This window comes from Lissotriton helveticus, chromosome 7 (genome assembly GCF_964261635.1).
Source record: "Lissotriton helveticus chromosome 7, aLisHel1.1, whole genome shotgun sequence".
Lineage (NCBI taxonomy): Eukaryota > Metazoa > Chordata > Amphibia > Caudata > Salamandridae > Lissotriton > Lissotriton helveticus.
In genome coordinates this window covers 78,483,854-78,505,591 of record NC_136068.1, presented here as the reverse complement: position 1 = coordinate 78,505,591, position 21,738 = coordinate 78,483,854, and the positions used below count along the sequence as shown (strand labels likewise).

The following is a 21,738-nucleotide window of genomic DNA, read 5'->3' as shown; positions in this document are numbered from 1 at the left end:
TCATCTCCTACGCTGACGACACACAGCTGATTCTCTCCCTCACCAACGACCCCGCCACCGCCAGAGCCAACCTTCACGAAGGGATGAAAGACGTAGCCGAGTGGATGACAACCAGCCGCCTGAAACTGAACTCAGACAAGACGAAAGTCCTCATCCTGGGCTCCTCGCCCTCCCCCTGGGACGACTCCTGGTGGCCCCCCGCCCTGGGCACCGCACCCAAACCGACGGACCACGCACGCAACCTGGGCTTCATCCTGGACTCCTCCCTCTCCATGACCAGACAAGTCAACGCCGTCTCCGCATCCTGTTTTCACATCCTGCGCATGCTACAGAAGATCTTCCGGTGGATCCCCACTGAGACCAGGAAGACGGTCACCCAGGCCCTCGTTACCAGCCGACTGGACTACGGCAACGCCCTCTACGCCGGAACCACCGCCAAGCTCCAGAAGAGACTCCAGCGGATCCAGAACGCCTCAGCCAGACTCATCCTCGACATCCCCCGTCGCAGCCACATCTCCGGACATCTAAGAGACCTGCACTGGCTCCCCGTCAACAAGAGAATCACCTTCCGTCTCCTCACCCACGCACACAAAGCCCTACACGACCAAGGCCCGAGCTACCTCAACAACCGCCTCAACTTCTACGCTCCCAAACGCCACCTCCGATCGACCAACCACGCCCTCGCCGCCGTCCGCCGCATCCGAAGAGCGACAACAGGAGGAAGGTCCTTCTCCTACCTGGCCGCCAAGACCTGGAACTCCCTCCCGTCCGACCTGCGCCTGACCCAAGACCACCTCTCCTTCAGGAAGAAGCTCAAGACCTGGCTGTTCGAGCAGTAGCAGCACCCCCCCCCCCCAAGCGCCTTGAGACCCTCCGGGTAAGTAGTGCGCTCTATAAATATCTTTGATTGATTGATTGATTGATTGATTGTTTGGGGCGTACCCTCCTATTTGCGATTCGAAATAAGATGGATCTGAAATTTTGGCCACATACCACTGAAATGTTACCAGCTGCTCACATGAAAGGGTCATACATTCCAAATGGGGACGCTGCCCTTGTGGGACAGCTCCCCCTCTGGTAATCGTTTCACATGGCACCTCAGGAACCAATCAGCTGTCGGCTGGACCACTGCCTACTCCCCCTGATATTGTCCCAAACAAGGGGCATATCAGCAACAGCCGGCGATAAATATCGCTAAGCGCGCTTAGCGCAAGGATAATTATCGACGGCTATCGCTGGATTTTATCGCTGAGATAGCGTGCTATCAGCGACGCTTATCTCCAAAGCGATAAAAATCCAAGCGATAGTTGCTAAATGTGCGATTCTCGCTGGAAATCCAGCGATAATCGCACATGCTGAGGCGATAGCTTGATGATAGGGCGGACTTAGCCATAATATACACCTTCCATTGGATATAATGGCTAAGTCAGACTGAAAGCAGGCGTAAGAAAAGTAGCGATAATCGCGGTTAGTGCTACTTTTCTCATCGCTGTGCAGGTTAGCTGGCAGCTAGTTGATTGGGGAAATGTTGGTTAGCGGCATTTCTCACGTTATTATGGGGAGGAACGCCCACTTTGCATCTCATTAGAAATGCAACGCTGGGCGTTCAGCGAAATGGAGAAAAGGCATGGAAACACACGCTAACGTGTCCATGCTGATAGGGCGTTAAAATTATCGCCGCTTTAGAGGCAAAAAGTGCCGCTAAAGTGGCGATACTGCCCTTGATGATATGCCCCCAAGTTCTTTTTTAAAGCAGCTCCGGTTCTTTTATGGACACGGGCTGTTTAAAGAAAAAACACATTCCCATTTGGGAATAAAGCACAGGCATGATGGACCGCTGTTCTATGAGGCCACTACTCTATTGTTTGTAGATAATCACAGGGGTTGCAACTAGCCACCCGCCCAATTAATATTTGTGAGGCAGGTCATTCTGTGACCTCCAGCTTCCAGCCTATAGGTGCAGAGGTCTCAGAGGTGGAGAAGTGTGGCTCAATGGTTAGAGCGGCAGACCTTGATGCAGAACGCTGGCCAGGGACCAGGGTTCGATTCCCGCCTCGGCGGGATCGGGCTTAATTTCCTCTGACCGGATATTCTCGCCTCAGTGCCGAATCTAAGCATGGGCCCCACGCTGCAACTCTGGGCAATAGCTTGCTTAGTCTCCACAACGGCCCCCGATGCACAAGGGATGCCTGGTTTCACCATGGGATGCCCAGGAGTGGACACCTCACAAGGAAAAGCCAGGAGGGGTTCCCTTGTGGTAGGAGTACAAGCGCCGGGATGCCTCCGGGTTACTGTTCGCGCTATACAAATACAACACATTGCAACATTAACGAGTGCTTGCGCAAAGTCGGTGCGCAGTTTGTGACCAGTCTGTTTGCACATCTTGCCCCTCCCCCTGCGCAGAAGGTCGACCTGTGGCTGTACTTTCTCTCTCACCCTCCATTTGCCACTGCACAAAGTTTGTTGTTCTCCTCACTGTGAAGATGTAACTCTTTGTTACAGGACGTAGCTCAAATAACCACTGTAGCTTGTGTTGGTTTTCATTTTTCACTGTTTACATTTATGGAGCATTGAGATAAATAACAGTCTCTCTTTCTCCCCCTATCTCTCTCTCTCTGTTCCTCCCTGTCTCTTTCTTTCTCTCTTCCTCGCCTTTCCCATCTCACTGTCCCTCTCACACTCTGTCTTTCGCATTCCCCTTTCCTGCTCCCTCCCCACATCTGTTCTTTATATATACCCTGCCCAATCTTGCCCTTTCACCACCTCTTCTCCCTCCTCCCCCACTCTCAGGTGCTCAGTACGCGGGACCGGTCTTTGCACTGGGCGGGAAGATCTCCTTCGCAGTCGCCCTTCTTATATTGATCCTTCTCGTGCTCATCGCCCTCACCATCCTCGCACTGCGCAACCGAAGGGTGAGTGTCTTGTTCTCTCTCACTCTGGAAGGGTGAGTGTCCTGTTCTCTCTCACTCTGGAAGCATGAGTGTCCTGTTCTCTCTCACTCTGGAAGCATGAGTGTCCTGTTCTCTCTCACTCTGGAAGCATGAGTGTCCTGTTCTCTCTCACTCTGGAAGCATGAGTGTCCTGTTCTCTCTCACTCTGGAAGCATGAGTGTCCTGTTCTTTCCCTCTCCGTCTGGCAGGGTGAGTGTCCTGTTCTTTCTCTCTCACTCTGGAAGAGTGTCTTGTTCTCTCTCACTCTGGAAGGATGAGTGTCCTGTTCTCTCTCACTCTGGAAGCATGAGTGTCCTGTTCTTTCCCTCTCCGTCTGGCAGGGTGAGTGTCCTGTTCTTTCTCTCTCACTCTGGAAGAGTGTCTTGTTCTCTCTCACTCTGGAAGGATGAGTGTCCTGTTCTCTCTCACTCTGGAAGCATGAGTGTCCTGTTCTTTCTCTCTCACTCTGGAAGGTTGAGTGTCCTGTTCTTTCTCTCTCACTCTGGAAGGTTGAGTGTCCTGTTCTTTCCCTTTCAGTCTGGAATTGTGAGTGTCCTGTTTTTTGTCTCTCACTCTGGAAGAGTGAGTGTCCTGGTCTTTCTCTCCCACTCTGGAAGGGTGAGTGTCTTGTTCTCTCTCACCCTGGAAGGGTGAGTGTCTTGTTCTCTCTCACTCTGGAAGGGTGAGTGTCCTGTTCTCTCTCACTCTGGATGGGTGAGTGTACTGTTTTTTCTCTCTCACTCTCGATGGTTGAGTGTCCTGTTCTTTCCCTCTCAGTCTGGAATTGTGAGTGTTGTGTTTTTTGTCTCTCACTCTGGAAGAGTGAGTGTCCTGTTCTTTCTCTCCCACTCTGGAAGGGTGAGTGTCTTGTTCTCTCTCACTCTGGAATTCTTTTGTGTAGTACTCCTGAGGCGGAAGCCGGGAGACTGAGGGACTATTATCGTCTTTTTTAAACAAACTTTGCAAGTTTTTAGCCTGTTTATAAATTTACATATGTTGTGTTGTTTTAAAACTTACTGACTGTTCAGCGCATTTGTAATCTGTACCTTCACTGGTGCGGTTCCATTCGTCTTGCCCCACTTCAGCTCGTCCTTTGATCCTAGCGCAGCCGATCAGGTGCTGACGTCGGATTGGACAGGGGTAAGCCGCCATCTAGGGGGGGATCATTGAGAACTGCGGACTAGTTGTTTTACTTCCTTCCGCCCTCCTTACGTCCTATAAATGTGTATTGGACATCGTCCGCGCAGCGGGCGGGCGCGCCAAAGGTAAGCCCGTCTGCGCCCGTCCGCACCAGTCCGCCGCCTCCGGCCAGAGATGCTGGACCTAATCCACCAGGTAATATAGTCCACTCTAAAGAGGAGCTGCTAGGTCTGCGTCCTGCTAAGGTTACAGAATGCCTGGGTCCGCTCGATCCGTTGAGTGTTCCGGCAACCTGTCCTTGTTTCCAATTTACTCTTTTAGCTCCTACTATGATAGGCGCCTGTGTTAATTCTTCTGCCCAGCAATGGTTGGAAATATTACAGCTGAATGTTAGGTCATTACCGAAGCATTATGCTGAGGTTTTTGACCTTTTAGTTGACGAAGCCCCGGATATTCTTTTTCTGATCGAAACTTGGATGAGGGATGATCTTACAACCATTCCTAATTTAGCGCTACCCCCTAAATACTCGATTATGCTGGTGAACAGAACTACTAGAGGGGGCGGCATTGCCGTAATCACTAGATCCAGCTACACCTGCACATTTGAGAAAATCGATTTGAAAGGGGGTGAATGTGCACACTTCAGCATCTCTGTTAATACCCATTTTACCTTCACTGGACTTTTAATATATAGGCCCCCTGGACCTATGCAGAGTTTTAATACATCTCTTTTGGAAGTGGTGCAAGCTTATGCGGTGGGGTCAGCCAACTTTAATATATTGGGTGACCTTAATTTTCATTTTGATTCTGACCAGGATCTGAGTGTGCGTACTCTAATTTCTGACTTGGCGGCCTTCCAGCTTCTCCAACTTGTTAAAAGCCCTACCCATATAGGAGGCCATGTGCTGGACCCCATCTTTACTAATATAGAACTTTCTAGAACTGCCACTCCTAAGCCGTTAGCGTGGACAGACCATTTTTTAGTGGAGTTGTCCGTATGTGTCGCTATCACTACTGCATGCAAAAGTCAAAGGGCTATGCGCAAAAGACCTTGGCTCAAATTCAGGCTGGAGGAGTTTCAAGCTCTACTGGATCTTGATCCTTTGGATTCTTTCTCGGACATGGAGACAGGCTATGATTCCTTTTGTGCCTGGCTTAACCGGGCGCTGGATACTCTAATTCCAGCAAGATGGGTTAAAGGACGTACAAAAGACACCAATGCCTGGTATAATGATACCTTGGCCGCCCTAAAGACTCATTGCAAAAGACATGGGCGGGATTGGAGAAAGGACTACTCTCTACAGAAAAAGATTAGCTATATGAAGGAGCTAAAGGCCTATCATAAAGCTATCTGTAGGGTGCAAGCAGAATTCTATGCCTCTGAAATAAAAGCCAGTACTATCCCTGCCAAAGTTATCTTCAAAATTCTTAGTGAGCTCAACATGAAAAAATCGGATAATGCTACCCCGATCTCGGACGTCCTATGTGAAGAACTGACTACCTTTTTTGTGGACAAAATTCGGGGCATTTATCATGCCTTTGTCCCGGTGCCACAAGATAACCCTGTTCCTGGTCCCCTACCGGGTTTAATTTCTAAGATGTCAACTATTCCCAAACTATCTAGAGAAGAGTTCGATAAGCTTACTAGACAGATTAAATCTGGTTCCCCAGCAGACCCTTTAAAACCAGACCAATTTCGAGAGCTTTCCCTTCACTGCTTGCCTCCCCTACTGAACCTTGTTAATAACTCATTTGCTACGGCTACTGTCCCAGCCAGGTGGAAGCAGGCCTGGGTGTCACCTATTCTTAAAAAACCCACTTTAGACCCACTAAAACCAGAAAACTTCATGCCCATATCTTTGTTACCTTGGGCGGCGAAGATTGCGGAGTCTCATGTGAACTCAGTTCTTACCAGCGTTCTGAGTGCAGGTGAGATTTTAGATGACACCCAACATGGGTTTCGGTCCGGTCACAGCACGGAGACGGCGCTCCTGGCTGTGACTGAGCACCTTCATTCCACTATGGACAGTGGTCAAATGGCGGCACTGGTCCTGCTGGATCTCAGTGCCGCCTTTGACACTGTCTCTCACCCGATCCTTCTCCACCGTCTTGAAGAGGCTGGGATCACGGATAGGGCTCTTGCTTGGTTCCGTTCTTTTCTGACCGGTAGAACATTCCGTGTCTCCACTCCTCCCTTTCTTTCTGGGGCGCGTTTGATCGAGCAGGGTGTTCCCCAGGGCTCAGCCTTAAGCCCCACCCTGTTCAATCTTTATGTTCAACCACTGGCTGCGGTCGCTAAAACATGGGGTCTTAACATCGTTTCCTACGCTGACGACACGCAGCTAGTGGTTGCCCTAACGGAAGGCTTTACCATGGACCACAATAGATTCAAAGCAGGTCTGGCAGCAGTTGCTAATTGGATGACAGCTAACTGTCTCCAATTAAATGCTGCTAAGACGGAAGTGCTGTTGGTTGGTAGGAATGTGGGCCTGTGGGGCGACCATTGGTGGCCATCCTCTCTGGGGACAGCCCCGATACCGAAGAATGAAGTGAAGAATTTAGGAGTCTGGCTAGATTCAGAGCTCAGTTTCTCTGCCCATGCAAAAAAGGTTGCTGCCACGTGTTTTGGCATTTTACGCAGCCTTAAGCCAGTTTTGAAATTCTTCGACCCCGCCACCAGACAATTAATTGTTCAGTCGACGGTACTTTCAAGGCTGGATTATGCCAGCTCTCTACTTATTGGCGATAATAAGGAAGAAATTACCCGCCTTCAACGTATCCAAAATTCTGCTGCTAGAGCATTAATAGGCTTGCCACGTTTCAGTCCAACATCGGCCACTATCCGGAAACTTCACTGGCTTCCTGTGGCTCAGCAGATACAGTTTAAAACTTTGTGTATCTCCTTTAAAATCATTAGACTATCCACTCCTAAACTGCTGAGCCCACTGCTTAATCTGTACATGCCCACGCGGCCTCTGTGGTCGGCAGGACAAAATCTGTTGGTTGTACCCCGGTTTAAGCGCAGTAGAGCAGGAGGTCGTTCCTTTCGGTTTCTGGCGGCTAAGCTTTGGAACTCACTTCCTGCTCAAACTCGGGAGATAAAAGATGCATTGCAATTCAGAAAAGCCATTAAAACGTATCTATTTCCGGAGAAATAGTGTCTCCCTGTCTTTTTCTCTACCTCAGCTATGTTTCTTCACTTGGGACTAGCGCCGGGACGCCCCTTTGCTGGGGCAGCTGTGCGCTTAATAAACTGTATAACATAACATAACATAACATAACAAGGGTGAGTGTCTTGTTCTCTCTCACTCTGGAAGGGTGAGTGTCCTGTTCTTTCTCTCTCACTCTCGAAGGTTGAGTGTCCTGTTCTTTCCTTCTCAGTCTGGAATTGTGAGTGTCCTGTTTTTTGTCTCTCACTCTGGAAGAGTGAGTGTCCTGTTCCTTCTTTCTCACTCTAGAAGGGTTAGTGTCTTGTCCTCTCTTACTCTGGATGGGTGAGTGTTATGTTCTCTCTCACTCTGGAAGGGTGAGTGTACTGTTTCTTCTCTCACTCTGGAAGGGTGAGTGTCTTGTTCTCTCTCACTCTGGAAGGGTGAGTGTCTTGTTCTCTCTCATTCTGTAAGGGTGAGTGTCCTGTTCTTTCCCTCTCAGTCTCGGAATGTGAGTGTCCTGTTTTTTCTCTCTCACTCTGGAAGGGTGAGTGTCCTGTTCTTTCCCTCTCAGTCTCGAATTGTGAGTGTCCTGTTTTTTCTCTCTCACTCTGGAAGGGTGAGTGTCCTGTTCCTTCTTTCTCACTCTAGAAGGGCGAGTGTCTTGTTCTCTCTCAATCTGGAAGGGTGAGTGTCCTGTTCTTTCTCTCTCACTCTCGAAGGTTGAGTGTCCTGTTCTTTCTCACTCTGGAAAGGTGGGTGTCCTGTTCTTTCTCTCTCACTCTGGAAGGGTGAGTGTCCTGTTCTTTCCCTCTCACTCTGGAAGGGTGAGTGTCTTGTTCTCTCTCAATCTGGAAGGGTGAGTGTCCTGTTCTTTCTCTCTCACTCTCGAAGGTTGAGTGTCCTGTTCTTTCCCTCTCAGTCTGGAATTGTGAGTGTCCTGTTTTTTGTCTCTCACTCTGGAAGAGTGAGTGTCCTGTTCCTTCTTTCTCACTCTAGAAGGGTTAGTGTCTTGTCCTCTCTCACTCTGGATCGGTGAGTGTTATGTTCTCTCTCACTCTGGAAGGGTGAGTGTACTGTTTCTTCTCTCACTCTGGAAGGGTGAGTGTCTTGTTCTCTCTCACTCTGGAAGGGTGAGTGTCTTGTTCTCTCTCATTCTGTAAGGGTGAGTGTCCTGTTCTTTCCCTCTCAGTCTCGAATTGTGAGTGTCCTGTTTTTTCTCTCTCACTCTGGAAGGGTGAGTGTCCTGTTCTTTCCCTCTCAGTCTCGAATTGTGAGTGTCCTGTTTTTTCTCTCTCACTCTGGAAGGGTGAGTGTCCTGTTCCTTCTTTCTCACTCTAGAAGGGCGAGTGTCTTGTTCTCTCTCACTCTAGAAGGGTGAGTGTCCTGTTTTTTCTCTCTCATTATGGATGGGCGAGTGTCTTGTTCTTTCCCTCAGTATGGAATGCTCAGTGTCCTGTTCCTTCTTTCTCACTCTAGAAGGGCGAGTGTCTTGTTCTCTCTCACTTTAAAAGGGTGAGTGTCCTGTTATTTCTCACTCTGGAAGGGTGAGTGTCCTGTTCTTTCCCTCTCACTCTGGAAGGGTGAGTGTCCTGATCCTTCTTTCTCACTCTAGAGGGGCGAGTGTCTTGTTCTCTCTCACTCTGGAAGGGTGAGAGTCCTGTTCTTTCCCTCTCAGTCTGGAATTGTGAGTGTCCTGTTCTTTCTCACTCTGGAAGGGTGAGTGTCCTGTTCCTTCTTTTTCGCTCTAGAAAGGTGAGTGTCTTGTTCTCTCTCACTCTGGAAGGGTGTGTGTCCTGTTTCTTCTCTCTCTTTCTGAAAGGGTGAGTGTCCTGTTCCTTCTCTCTCACTCTAGAAAGGTGAGTGTCCTGTTCTTTCTCCCTCACTCTGGAGCGGTGAGTGTCCTGTTCTTTCCCTCTTACTCTGGAAGGATGAGTGTCCTGTTTTTTCCCTCTCAGTCTGGAAGGGTGAGTGTCCCGTTCCTTCTTTCTCACTCTGGAAGGGCGAGTGTCCTGTTCTTTCTCTCTCATTCTGGAAGGGTGAGTGTCCCGTTCCTTCTTTCTCACTCTAGAAGGGCGAGTGTCTTGTTCTCTCTCACTCTAGAAGGGTGAGTGTTCTGTTCTTTCTCTCTCATTCTGGAAGGGTGAGTGTCTTGTTCTCTCTCCCTCTGGAAGGGTGAGTGTCTTGTTCGCTCTCCCTCTGGAAGGGTGAGTGTCCTGTTCTTTCTCTCTGACTCTGGAAGGGTGAGTGTCCTGTTCTTTCTCTCTGACTCTGGAAAGGTGAGTGTCCTGTTCTTTCCCTCTCAGTCTGGAAGGGTGAGTGTCCTGTTCTTTCTTTCTCACTTTAGAAGGGTGAGTGTCCTGTTCTTTCTCCCTGACTCTGGAAGGGTGAGTGTCATGTTTCTTCTCTCTCATTCTGGAAGGGCGAGTGTCCTGTTCGTTCTCTCTCGCTCTGGAAGGGTGAGTGTCCTGTTTCTTCTCTCTCATTCTGGAAGGGTGAGTGCCCTGTTCTTTCTCTCTCACTCTGGAAGGGTGAGTGTCCTGTTTCTTCTCTCTCATTCTGGAAGGGTGAGTGCCCTGTTCTTTCTCTCTCACTCTGGAAGGTTGTGCATCTCGCTGTTGAGAGGTGAGTGTTTGCCTCTTCCTAGGTGGGTGAGTGCCCTGTTCTTTCTCTCTCACTCTGGAAAGGTGAGAGTCGTGTTTTTTCTCTCTCACTCTGGATGGGTGAGTGTCCTGTTTCTTCTCTCTCACTCTGGAAGGGTGAGTGTCCTGTTCTTTCTCTCTTACTCTGGAAGGGTGAGTGTCCTGTTCTTTCTCTCTCACTCTGGAAGGGTGTGTATTTCGCTGTTGAGAGATGAGTGTTTGCCTCTTCCTAGGTGGGTGTTGTGTCTGCCTTACTGGGGACGGGAGACTTTGGGCCAAGTTTACCCTAGTGTTGCATTGGCCTTGCACTAACAGTAAAGTCAGATTTAGACCTTGACCAGGCCTTGCGTGTCCCTGCATGACTCGATAAATCTGGAGTAACGCAGGGCAGCTCAAATCGCTGCCTTGTGTTTCTCTGCCCCAGGGAGGCGTTCCATGGGTGGACCGTGAGTGTTCCCGCACATCCACCCATGGATTTTGGTGCAGTCCCAGTTTTACCATTAGTGGTAAATCTGTGAATGTGTCAAAATGTTATGCCTCCCCAGGTGAAGCCTAAGGAGGAGAAATGTCTTTATTTCTCGTTGTTTTTCCTCTTTCTATGTGTGCTTCATTCTGCACTACACATAGAAAGAAGAAAATGCCTCATGGGACTGTTTTCGTGCAGGAATGTCTCCCTTCCTGCACAAAAACAATACTACTTAAATGCAGGTATCCTTGCACCATGGCATGAGTGTTGGTCCTATACAGAATATTGGGTGTCTGTCTCCAGATGCCTGAGTGTCTGTCCCCTGCAGAATACTGAGTGTCTGTCTTCTACAGAGGGCTGTATTTCTGTATCATAAAAAGGGCTGAGTGTCTGTCTTCTGTGGATGGCTGAGTGCCTGTCTGTCTCCTCTTAAGGTCTGAGTGTCTGTTCCCTACAGAAGACTGAGTATTCTAAAGGGGCTGATTATCTGCCTCCTGCGGTGGACTGAGTGTCTGTCTCCTTTGGATGCCTGAGTGTCTGTATCCAAGAAAGGACTGTATCTGTCCCTCAGGTGTTCTTTGGTATTGTGTCCATCTGCTCATGGTAGGTCACTGTCTTTCTTCCATACTCCATCTCTCCATCTGTGCCTTTTTCCTAACTCAGCTGCCTGCCCTTGGACCCACCAACCTGTGTCTTTCTGTTTCCCATTGCCGAAGTCCGAACACTCTTCGGCATATATACATACACACCTCTCCTCCAATTCACAGTTGTTTTCTTTTCTTTCCAGCGGCGGCTGTCACACTTTGCTGCTTTGGAGAAGGAACTAGATCGCTCCCTGACCCCTTCTAAACCAGAGGAGCCCTCATGGTGAAAAATACAAGCAAACAGTTTGAGGAAGGACCAGCAAGCAGCATCCACTGCTGATTGCAAGCGTTGAGCCTACCGAACTCGTGTTCAAGACCACCCTAACGTCCGCCACAAATGGAGTATCTTCTACTCTGACATTTTTTATTCCTTCCACATAAGATGAAGCTTAGCAGTGCCTGCCTCCTTGGAAGGACTCCCTCAGCATCCTCTGCGGGTTCACTGGATGTTCGGCGGCTTCCATGAGTCTGAAGAGTACCACACACAATTGTTTGCTTCCTCTGTTAGTGGAGGCTCCAACCAATCTAGCCTTCCTCCTATGAGACTGTTCCGTACCAGTACCAGAAAGATTAAGGGGCCCTGCCGTCCTCTCTGGCCTTTTCTGGACTGCATACAAAGTACTGCTGGCATCTGCTAGAGTTGTTTCCTAGTTATGATTATAAATGGGAAGCTTTTAAAGTATAATGTGAGGGGCTAATAACTCACTCGGGATGGAGGACTTTTTAATGTAATAAGGAGACCCAACACAGCCAGGCTCTGAAGCTGGGTTCTCCGCTTTGCTTATAAAGCTCATTTGAAATACAATGTGCATATTTAATATATTTCATAACTATTTTATTCATATGTCTTGGCTGTCTTTTTATTATTTTTATTTATCAGAGGGAGTAAAGTAAATTTCAGATGTTTCGTCCCTTTCCTCATACAACGTGGTGTTTTTTATTATGTCACTTGTTCCCATATATTTCTATTCAATGTTTCCTGGGTTAACAAGGTGGATCAGGAATGTTTAACAGGCCAAGTGTTGGCTGATGCGCTCAATTCAACTCAAAGAATCTTTATTCGACTTCACTAAGGTCATGAAAGAAAATACAAGATAAATACGTAAAACAATATAAATAAAACATTGTGAACAATTATTTGACAGTAAAAACACACATGTTAAGACAGTTCATGGTTCATATCATTGTATACCCTTAATAAAAGCTCTCCTCCATAGAGTTTCTAGTTCTAATAGCAGATTTAAAAAAATAAGTCATACTAAAACATACATCAAAAGAACTGCAAATGAAACAGGGCTTCTGTACACCGATGGTGCCCTAACTTTATTAGTAGAGGCTTCAAAAAGTGCTTTCTAGAAAGTCTGTACAGACAACAGAAAAAGGTAAAGTGCCGTATAATGGCAAATGATACGTAATTCGCATCTGTATTAAATACCTTTATAAAACGCAATAGCTAATGTATGGTTCCTGTTCTAGAAATGAATAGAAGCGATCTCTCCCATCAACAGAGATATGAGGTTAAATATAAAACAGGTTCCACTGTAGCAAAAAATCAAAAATAAGTCTGCACAATACGTTTAGATAGTTCGGCTTTCATTCTAGTTTCTTCACAATGCTCAAAAAAGGCGCTTTTAACCTTTAGTTTGGCTGACCTATTGATGTTGCTGGGATCGTTGAACAGAAGGGACAGGGTGTTTAGTAATTTACAGATATAACTCTTATCCAGGCTGAGACAATCCAAGATGAAGTCCCTGCACAAAGATGCTACCAGGTTAGTCCATATACCGACCCACAGCAATAGCGGGTCTACCTAGACCTTATCTGCAATATAACTCTGTTTGAGCTCTGAATGGATGACGAAACTTGGTGTGGACAGTGGTAATTGCAGAATTCTGCGGAGAACATGATTTTCCTCCACCTGCAGAGAGGAACTGTTGTGAAGGCCCTAAATCCCTGCTCCATGTATGGCTGTAGAAACACACTGGGAGTGGTACACTTTCAACAAAGGAGAAAAAGTCCCATTGCTTCCCGGTCTTGTCAAACTGAGTTTAAGACAGGAGCTGTTAAGCTGAGAGGGCCAAGTTCCTAAACAGCTCAAAATTACGCCTAAATAATAAAAATCTCCAACACTGGTAAGAACCTGGCCACTGACATTGAATCTGGTTACCCTAGATTTACCAGTTCCACATCCCATAATGTGTGACTTACCATAGTTAGTCACGAAATCAAGATTACTCAAAAAAAGTACAAAACGGTCCACCAGTAATCTCAGAGCATTAGGAGTACGTGCTACAAGGACCGCGTCATCAGCACGGGCACCTACATGCTTGCGATCCTTAGGGTAGCCACAGAGTTAGGGATCAAATAGGTGCTTAAACTGTTTATATACAGGATAAAAAGCTGTTACTCAAATAGCTTTTTAGCAGATGATAACTTTTTCTTTTTATGGACTTACTGATAGTGGTTGTTGCTAGCCCCCAACATCGGAGTCACCAAGCGGCTAGCAACACTAACAACTGAGAAAGGTCCTGGAGATTTAAGTCAGAGCTTCAGAGTTCTCTCACCAAATGAATTTTTCAAGCAGCAGGCAGAGAAATAATCTTATTTCCATGTTTTAAAAGCAGTTTTCCTCTTCCTGGAGTGAGACAGACAAGGCATAATGAAGGGCAAAATAATTCAGCTATTGGTGTTGGTCCATCAGCCGATAGATCAAAATTCCCAGTCTTCCCCATCCATATTTTCTTCCAGTTCCTATCCCATGGATGTGCTTGCTGACAAAAAGGTATTCTGTCTCCTGAACCACAAACCCTAATGTGGTGGATCCCTTCTTTCACTTATGACTCCACCCTCAGTCTGCCCAGCTACTCTCAATCCTCAAAGGGAATCTTGACCTCTAAGTCCGCATCTGTTCCAAGCCTCACGTGACCCTGGCACCTGTGTCCAGTCCCTGCCCTGCAGATTGAAAGGAGATGGGTGCTGCAAGAACTATTCAGAGGCGAGTCTGACCTCGACTGAACAGCTCGTCTTCTCTCCTAATCAAGTCCTCTGTGCAGCTTTGGCTTCTGTTCTGGTAGTTGCTGGCCTAAGGTGGGCAGATATGTGAAGTAGGTTGAAAAAGTGAAATGCATCCCAGCCAAAGATGTGGATGCCTGTTGTTCAACATTCACCTGAGCCTAGGCAGAATGTGGGTATCAGTCACAAACTAGAAGAGATAATCATAAAACCTATCTAAATTTACCACTGCTCTTTTCTTATTCGTTTAGCTGAACACTGCTAACTTTGTTTTGTGTCTATCAAAAGTTGCCCAATTGAGTTTTCAATCCATGTTAAGCATTTAGCATATGCTCTGCAGATGTTATGTTAATTTATGTTATGTTGTTATTTTATATTATGCTATGTTATGTTATGTTATGTTATATGTTTTGCAAACATATAGAGAGCACTATCACCCGGGAGGTTATCCAGGTGCCGAACTGGCGTGAGTCTAGCTGAACCTTGGGCAAAGTGGGACTACTTGAAAAGCCAGGTCTCAACTTCATGCCGAACTCAGGAAGTGAGGAGAAGGCTCTTATGGGGAGCAGCAGGCCGGACCATGCTTGAGTCGCGATGTACGAGAAGGTTCAACTGACGGATCTGGTTTTTCATAAGTATGGGAAGTGTGCAAGTAGGAGTCCAGACAAGCTAAAGGTGTCTGGAAGGTCTGTGAGACACTGTTGTGATGGTTGAGGTATGCTGGGTCAGTGTTATGTAGAACCTTGAAAGTGTGGACGAGAAGCTTGAATTATGCTCATTTGTGTATGCAAACCTTCAGGTGTGGTGTGAGTGCTGTGTGTGAGATTAAGAGTGATTCTGGCCGCCAAATTCTGAGTGGTCTACAGCATTCTGATGAGTTTATTGTGGATCCTGACATAAAGTTTGTTTCTGTAGTCCAGCTTGCTTGTGATAAAAGCCTGTGTGGTGGTTTTCTAGGTGCTGATTGGGAGCCATTTGAAAATCTTCCTCACCATCTTCAGGGTATGGAAGCATGAGGCGGTGACGGCATTGACTTGGGTCGTCATGTCGCGTTTGCTGTCAATGACGACTCTGAGATTCTTGGTGTGGGTTGTGGGGGTGGGTGTTGGTTCAATCCCACGATCTGGGGTCCCTCAGTGTCGTGCTCTTCCCGAAGATCACAAATTCAGTTTTGTCAGTGTTCAGCTTCAGACAATTGGTCCTCCTCATCCAGTGGGTGATTTCACTCATGCAGGCACTGAACTTGATCCGGGTACTGGGTGTGTCTTGTCCTTGAAGAAGAGAATGAGTTGCCAGTCATCTTGTGGAACACCGCAGATAAAGTCGTAGGTGTCCAAAGTGTATGGTGCCAGGCTAACTGACTGGGTGTTTCCTGTCAGGAAGGAACAGATATATCAGAGTGCATGTCCTTGGATTCTGATGTTGTGTAGGCGTTGGATGAGGATGGGGTGTGAGACCATGTCAAACACTGCAGAGAGGGACAGGAGGAGGAGGCTGCCATGTCTCCTCCATCCATTTCATCCATGGCGACAATGACGGCTGTTTCTGTGCTTTAGTTGGGTTTGAAACCAGACTGAGGGGTGTTGAGGAGTTGGTGAATCTTGAAATATTTAGGACGGTCTCTGTTGATGATTTTCTCCAAGACCTTGGCCGGGAATCCTGAGAGATGGTGATCGAGTTGGAGGCCGCTGGTGGTGAGGTGAAATCCTTTACAATGGTGAAAATGTCTTTGCTTCTGTTGGTGCTGGAATCATTGCTGCCCACCAGAGCAGTGCGTTTGGTGGTCCAGATCATTGGTGATCGCATCTCAGGGTGGATTTGAACGTACCCCTCTTTGCATTGTCCTGGCTTATTCTCTGCTGTACAAAACATGCACTTTTAAAATCACATTACCGGTAAAGGTGCCAGTGACAAAGGTAACTTGTGCCCTCCTGCTCTCCAAGTGTGCACTCAGTACAACTTCTTGGAAACTCTGTGCAAAGCTAGGCGACTTACCAGGGAGACAGCTCTTGTAATTTGGAGTAAAAATGGTTGATATTATCAACAAAGGACATATGGCTGAAGCAGGTGTCTACCCGCTGCAAATGTCAAAAACTCTAGGGGGCAGATTTACTACTTCTGGCGCATCTCTGCTAATCAGCAGGGATGCACCAGAAGAGTTGCGATGCATCAGCCCACCCGTGCGCCACCACTGATGCGCCGCATTTACAATACGGCCCACCGTGGCGCCCGGGTGGGCAGATGCGTGTCGCATCCCCCGTCAGAAAGGCGGCGTATTACTGGAATTGCATCGCAAGCATAACGCAGCTCCAGCAAGGCTCGTGGGTGCCCTATCCCTAACATGCTGCGTCAATCCGTACGCCTGCTTCAAGGAGGCGCAGGATTTTAACGCACCATGGCCTTAAAAGTGACTAAGTGAAATCTTGTAGATTTCACTCAGACACTTTTAGGAGGCGTTCCTGCACCGGAACGTCCCCACCGTGCCAGAATGCCTACATGTGGCGCAGGGCTCTACAACGTGATGCATCTCCCAGATGCATCACGTTGTAAATACCCCTCAGCATGGCGCTGGCGTTTGCGCCGCACCTGCATCACAAAAGTGACACAACGGTGGCGTAAAAGAGGCGCATGGGGCTTGTAAATCTGCCCCTAGGTTTCCTGAGGGACAACACAGGGCAAAAGGTCAAATAGATTAACTTTCTTATATGCTCCTTGCAGATAACGGCCAAATATAAGCTACTCAGCTCCTTGGGAGATTTCACCACTGATGTGACAGAATCTGGACAGTCCACCAAATTGTATCTGGCACCTCCCCAGACACACTATGAAGAATCTACTGAGCTCCAACCCTACCACTATCCACTTGGGATATTAGTTCTTACCTAAGGCCCCTCCACAGCAGGAGGATAACTCCAACCTGTCCACAGATGTATCCTCTTGTTAAAGCTGTCATCAACATACAAAACAAATTTCTCAAGCACTCAGAGTTCCACAAGAAACTAAACGTCCTGAAATCGTAAGGTTTCATAGTCTTTATTTCGGTTGACCAATTTTTAATTTCACAGTTATGTTTGTAAATCAATCTGTATACACCAATACTGCGCTTGGCATAGCCAACACGTTTCAATGTATGGTCAATAAACCTTTGACTTCATCAGGGCTGAAATGTAGTAAATGAGGTATCCTGTATCCTACTGTTGCACCAATCGAGTTGCGTCAACATGTAGATGCATGTCAAACATCGGTCATCACACCAGCGTATATAAATCTCTGAGAGTGCTCCATCCTCAAAAAAGTATTTTCAGTGTGCTCAATATAGCCTTCTAGCCCGCTGCCGAGGGCTATACCAGTTGTTAAAAGCTGAGAACCTGAGTTATAGACCCAAGCCGCAGACGAGGGCCTATATAACGAGGGAGAGGACCTTTAACAACCGGTATAGCCCAAGGAATAAGGAGTATAAGACTATTAGAACATTCCACCTACTAAGGGTAGAATGTTCTAAATTCAAAATAAGCAGAAACATTGGAATATTGGACCTCCGGGCTGATACCAGCAATTATAAGCCCGGAGCTACTCCATTGTCTTCAATGGAGCTCTCAACATTCCAGTGTTCCAATGGTGCTTAAATCTTTGAGGCTGTCACGGTCAGGGGTAGCCTTTGCTCCATCATCATTGGTAGGAGAAGGTTTGTCTTCAAATAAAACTATTAAAGTAGCATTTTCATGTTCAAAGGAAAATCCAAAAGACACCATGGTTTGTTCAGTACACAGTGCAGTTCAGGTCACATAATAAACCCCTTTCCGCCAGGTTTGCTGGAAAGGTGGGTCTCAAAAGGAGGGCCTGTTTATCAGTAATTGGGCCAAAAGCAATAAACCCAGGTTTAGTTTCACAGCGAGGAGCACATGTTGGAAATGCCAACTACATCAATCATATTGCCAGAGAAAGGAAGAGTAAGAGATTTAGAGGCTTTTAAATATATCGGCAGGGAGAAACTATGGGTGGTTGTCGAGTGGATGTCTGGTCAACGGCCAACCTGGCTTCTGGCCAAGTCTTGATGGTCCCCGGCTAATTACCCAAATTCTGTCGAAGAAAACTTCACTTACTATTTTGGTTGTGCCTCAAAAGCCTTTAGTGACAAAAATATATATATAACAATCTGTGAATCTCAGAGTCCACAGACCAAGGAAATTCCCACAAACCAGCTTTAGAGATGAGACTCAAATGTATACTCTTTACACACACTGCTTTCCAGTATCAATCACATAGCAGACTTCTGACAAAGAATACAAATGGGCCTAGAAGAGCTCAGGAGAACTCAAAGCAGGTCTTCACAGGTATCAAAAAGGTAAACAGTTTTCTCCTATGCATGGTACACCACAACCTCACATATTGAGAGCCATATGCAAGTATACAAGGTAGGCCTCACTTCCAACCTATGGCATACGAAGAATCTGCTACTGAGATTTGACAATCAAAATGGAAAACTGGTAGAACCTAAGGGGCCTATTACGGAGGCAGGCGGGCTTTGTCCGCCCGCAACCGTACCGGGAAACGGGACCGACCGCCATAGGTGCGGCAGTCCCGTCATGGAAATTAGGATGCCACCGCCACGGTGGCATTCAGTATATATTGCATTGGGGTGGGCGGTGCTGTAAGCAGCACCCGCTACAATTCAATATATGCATGTTGTGCATTTGCATGCACAACATAGCAGACACCGCATGCAAATGGAGGGGGTTTACCATAGGTACCCCCCATGTGCACCCCCAACCCCTGGGGGCCCGCAACATGCCCTCAAAAGTGAACTCCGCCTGGCTTTCCATGGCAGGGTCTACGCCATGGAAAGCCCTGCAACGCCACCCATCCTAATATGGATGGCGGTGTCTTACAGACACCGCCACCATATTGACGCCCTTTTCCGCCCAGTCGCCTGTCTGACCGGCGGAAAACCGGCGGACGGTCTTTCCGTCCGCTGTGGTCCCCACCGCCATCGTAATATGGCGATCTGCCCGCCATACTAATAGACCCCTAAATTAGCAATCAAAGAGTGCCACTGCAAAGTGGAAAGTGGCAGTACATTTTTACCTCTTTTATGGGAGCAAACCCAACCACAATGTGTCCAATTCACAGTTTGCCGGTAATCATGTATTTGTCCCAAACCCTGGTTTTTGTCCAAAACCCTATTACACGTATGCTGGCATTTCAGGTCTCATATACAGAAGGGGTGGAATACTGGAAAAATACATGTGGAAAACAGTGCAGTAAACCCACTCTCCACGTTAATTGCCTTTCCAGATGTGGAAATGGGGAATCACTCAGTACAGTAACACTGATACTGCCCAGCATATGTGTTACAGGTTGTGGCATTATAGGCAACTTTATACCAGGCCACATCCCAAAGATGCTATTCTAGGGCAAAGGGAGAATCCATAAATCATCCTGAGGATGACATTTTGAGAAGAGTCTTCAACCAACCTCCAAGACCTAATTTTAGGAATAAAAAATACACCACTCAAAGCTGTTGACTGATTTTCAGTGATCAACAAAAAAAGATTTATGAAGCGGTGCCTTGGGGTGGTGGGGGTGCTTTGCCTCCTCCCGCATGTTGATTATCTACAGTACCGCATATGAATGGAAGGAGGTTGTGCGATTCAGCTGAAGGAGTGCTTGTGTTGCATTTTCTGCTTGGTGGGGGAGCTTATGCTCAATAAACCAGGATAAGTTGGTTATGGTGACAAGTCAATGATGTAATGAAAAGTTATGACAGAGGCAATAGGCTTGACTTCTTATTGTGAAAAGCATTTCTTAAGGCCAACTATCCTTTAAGGGTGGCTTGTTATTTCAGTGTGTAGAGCCTGTATATATGTAGGCCCATATCTATCAAGGTTTGTGTTGCCCTTACGCCACGCAAGGGGTGCACAAGGGTGACGCAAAACCTAAGTGAGATTTATCAAGCCACTCAAGGCCACCTTGCATCCCTGCATGGCTTGATACATCTAGAGTAACACAATGCAGTGTACATAAGCTGTTCTCACCGCTCACGTATGATCATTGTGCATGTAGAGTCGGGCTGCAATATAAGACATAATTCATGCAACCTTGAATTGATTACGAAGGACAATGCGGCGTCCTGTAGGAAAGTCACATCCAGATTCAAATGTTGGTTGAATGGTCAAATGACTTGGTACTGCGAAGACTCTTGAACTCACGCAGGGTCGAAACGTCAACATAACCCCACTTGGTTTTCTGATAAATTGATAGCAGTAGGGATTGTGGATTCTTACTGTAGTCTAATACGTATACTAATGAATAATGTGCTAAACAAGGGAATTGTACAGTATCTTTAAGTATATGTGTTGTAAATATTTTCACTTTTTGAGCAATTTGTCGTCTGCACTTTGTTCGCTTACTCACGTTACTGCATATGAACTAATAATATAAGTAATTGACAGAAAACCATTAGTAGTCCAAGGTTCTTTCTTCCTCCATTTTGTCTCAACATTTGTTGAATGTAGAAGAAATGTTACGTGGCAGTGGTTATTGGGTTCCTCAAAATCACGAAGGGGTTCCAGGATTTGAATGAGTCACGCGGGACTGATGTTCATGCTTTATATTATTTTCTACAGAAGCACAGATGCTGATAGTGCTCACTTCTCTTACATTAAGGCTTGATTATGCAAATGCAATTCATTCAGCCTGCCTAATGCTATTCAGCATAAACTCCAAGTTATTCAGAACGAGGCCGCTGGATTGTGTTTCTTGCTCCCTAGATATACCCACGTCACACCCTTGTTAACCTGTTCCATGCGTCGGACGGCCCCCGGCATTCGGATGTCACAGTGGGCATGTGCGGAGGACAGCCGGGGCCGTCTGAACCCCGCCCACTCATTATTCCGCCAGTACTGCGGCAGTATTCGCGGTGTGGTCAACGGGTTAAAGAAACTGTATCGGCTCCCCGGGAAGCAGGGCCGGACTGGGAACGCAAACCAGCCCTGGCAATTGAGTCAAACCAGCCATTCGCAGGGTGGGTTCTGGTGGGAAACACTGCTGCTGCTTTTGGTACAGGGGGCTGATATTGCAGCATGTTGCAAGATAGGTTCCCTGTGCCAAAAACGCCCCCCATTGGGCCAAAAAACAGCCCCAACCCTTCCGGCCCACCGAGAAAACCCCCGGTGCCCGCTACGGCCAGTCCGGCACTGCCGGGGAGGAACGGATACAATTCAAGGTGTGTTGCATGATGTTTAAAAGTATGAACGGGCTAGCGCCTAAATTTGTGGTCCACAAGATTAAGAAATATATCCCCTCACGTAATCTGAAGTCATTTTATGCAAATCAATTGGAAGTTCCCACATTCCGTAAACAGATCAGGCGGTAGGAATTTTTCAGTGATTGCCCCTACCAAGTGGAATTCTTTGTAGTAGAAGATTTGCAAAGCAACAGACCTTAGTTTCTTTTGGAAATACTTGATGACCTGGTTGTTTAAACACGCTTATGAGAACTACCAGGTTAGTTATCGTTCCCAGCGCACAAAATATTACTTCCCGCACCAAGAGCCTATTGGTGAATGTGCGCTCTATAAATATTTTGTAATATAACATAACACAGCATAGCACAACATAACATAACATGAATGGATGCAAAACTTCCAAGATGAAAGGCAGAGTGCAGGTGTGAAGACTTACCACCTAAACTCTCCAGTTACTGAAGATACAATTTCAGTTATACGCCAGACCTACTGGCATTACCAATAATTGT

At 47.1% G+C, this 21,738-nt stretch overlaps 1 protein-coding gene across 1 annotated transcript in view; it reads left to right on the top strand.

The window, feature by feature from the left end:
* Positions 1 to 11,807, top strand: part of LAG3 (lymphocyte activating 3) — a 78,655-nt gene extending 66,848 nt beyond the window's left edge. Inside the window, exons 7-8 of the mRNA XM_078650412.1 lie at positions 2,791 to 2,912; positions 11,115 to 11,807. Of these exons, the coding sequence (XP_078506538.1) occupies positions 2,791 to 2,912; positions 11,115 to 11,198 (206 nt within the window). The 3' untranslated portion in view covers positions 11,199 to 11,807. The remainder of the gene's footprint in view (positions 1 to 2,790; positions 2,913 to 11,114) is intronic.
* Positions 11,808 to 21,738: the final 9,931 nt, after the last annotated feature.